This window comes from Tasmannia lanceolata, unplaced genomic scaffold (genome assembly GCF_043159265.1).
Source record: "Tasmannia lanceolata isolate RefF3 unplaced genomic scaffold, GAP_Taslan_0.1 ptg000015l, whole genome shotgun sequence".
Lineage (NCBI taxonomy): Eukaryota > Viridiplantae > Streptophyta > Magnoliopsida > Canellales > Winteraceae > Tasmannia > Tasmannia lanceolata.
In genome coordinates, this window is record NW_027518692.1 from 2820178 (window position 1) to 2821935 (window position 1758).

A 1758-nucleotide genomic window follows, 5' to 3' on the forward strand; every position below is an offset into this window, starting at 1 on the left:
GGTTGCCAGGATCTTAAGGCCGGATGCTTATCTACTCGAGCGCCTGGATGGCTCACCTATTCCCTGAAGCAGGAACATTAGGAACTAGAAAAAATGCTACCAGTAAGACACTATCTTTGTTTGTTTATGCTCTGTAAACCGATACTTTTCGTTTTTGTTTTGCTTGCATCTGTTACAAGGAATTTCAATAAAAAGCGTGTTTTGTATCTCTCCAAAAATCTTCTAAATTTTCTCCATGACGTGCCTCGCCAGTGGAGAATGGCACGACTTTAAGCTAATTGAAGATGGTAAGAGGGAATGTGATACATTCCCCAAATTAAGGCCCTATCCTTTTCAGGATAAGCGAGCATCCCAGCTCAACATAGATGGAGCTTCGAAGGGGAACCCTGGAGAAGCAGGTGGAGGAGGAGTTATTCGAAATGAAAAATCTACAGTTATCTTAGCTTTCTCTCTTTACTACGAGAAAGGCTCTAACATGGTTGCGGAAACTCGTGCGCTCTTGGACGGGCTCCGCTGTTGCAAGACCTTTAATATGAGCAAGATAATTGTGGAATCAGATAGCAAAGTTCTGATCGATCTCATCGACGGGAAAGGGCAAATCCCTTGGGCAATCCAATATCTCTGGAAGGAGATTCAACCACTTCTTTGCATTTTGTCTCCCACTTGCAAACATCAATTCAGAGAGGGAAACTCGGTTGCAGATGCCCTTGCAAACTTCGGCTGCTCATCAAGATCCAATTTGTTCTATCCCTCCTGGGCCTCCATGCCTCGTCTGGTAAGAGGGGCAGCAAGATGTGATGCACTTAGCCTTCCCAACATCAGAAGCAAGATCAACTAAGGGCACTCTCCCTTCTAAGCATTGATTGTTGTCTTTTCCTATGGCTTTAGCTTGCTATTTTGTCGAGTTAGAGGCTTCCCCTCCTTCTTACTCTCTTTCTAGGGCTACGGCTTCCTGTATTGATGGCTAGGAGGTTTTCCCTCCTCTTGTATGGTCCCAACTTTTTATATATAAATTTGCCGATCCGCCCGGGGTCGTTATCTTAAAAAAAAAAGAAAAAAAAAAAGAAAAAAAAAAACTGATCACTCGTGAGGATAGGCTGCTGACGTGTTATAAGGTATACCCCAACACCACGCCTTATAAGGCATGATAAGGGTATCCCTTCTCCAAAAGAAAGCTACCAAGGAAAGAGGAATTGAGTACAACTCTTCAGGTAAGCTTCAGTTCAGATTATCCTAATACCAGAGGTTTGAGCTTCATTGCTTAAAAGAATTGAAAATTCTATGGCATAAAACATACAATAAAACCAAATTGGTTAGTTTTACCATCCCATATAAAAACTCCAAGACATGCTTACTAGTTTGAAAAGCCATCAGATCAGAGTTACCCCTCTGAAGGGATTCGAGTTTAATTACAGACCATTATTCAAAGCACCAACTGTTTAGGAAAAGAGAGTAATGAAATACTACTTACTGATCATTTTCATGATCATCTTCTTCAACGCTTCCCCTCTCATCCACAATATCGTTCCCGACCTCCTTCCCTTTTTTGGTATTATCCTCTCCTTGAACTCCTCTCGTAGCAGACCCCCCTTCTTGCTCGATCGTTTTCTTCTCTGATTTATGAACAATTCTGGAAACATCAAACTCAGGGTCGATACTTAGAACTTGCTTTCTACAATCGTCGAACCCCCCGAAGGATAAAAGGGACACAACTCATAGCAACCGAAAGCATATAATATTTAGACTCCAGATATTGAT

The 1758-nt window shown here is 42.0% G+C and overlaps 1 protein-coding gene across 1 annotated transcript; it reads left to right on the top strand.

Moving 5' to 3' along the window:
* The first annotated feature begins 235 nt into the window (after window positions 1-235).
* Window positions 236-838, top strand: LOC143846864 (uncharacterized). The gene has a single exon (XM_077355456.1). It carries the CDS (start codon window positions 236-238, stop codon window positions 836-838), a length of 603 nt encoding a protein of 200 aa, XP_077211571.1.
* Window positions 839-1758: the final 920 nt, after the last annotated feature.

Bases quoted from the DNA above. Each gene is read 5' to 3' on its own strand.
- LOC143846864 (XM_077355456.1), top strand. From the start codon at position 236: ATGACGTGCCTCGCCAGTGGAGAATGGCACGACTTTAAGCTAATTGAA.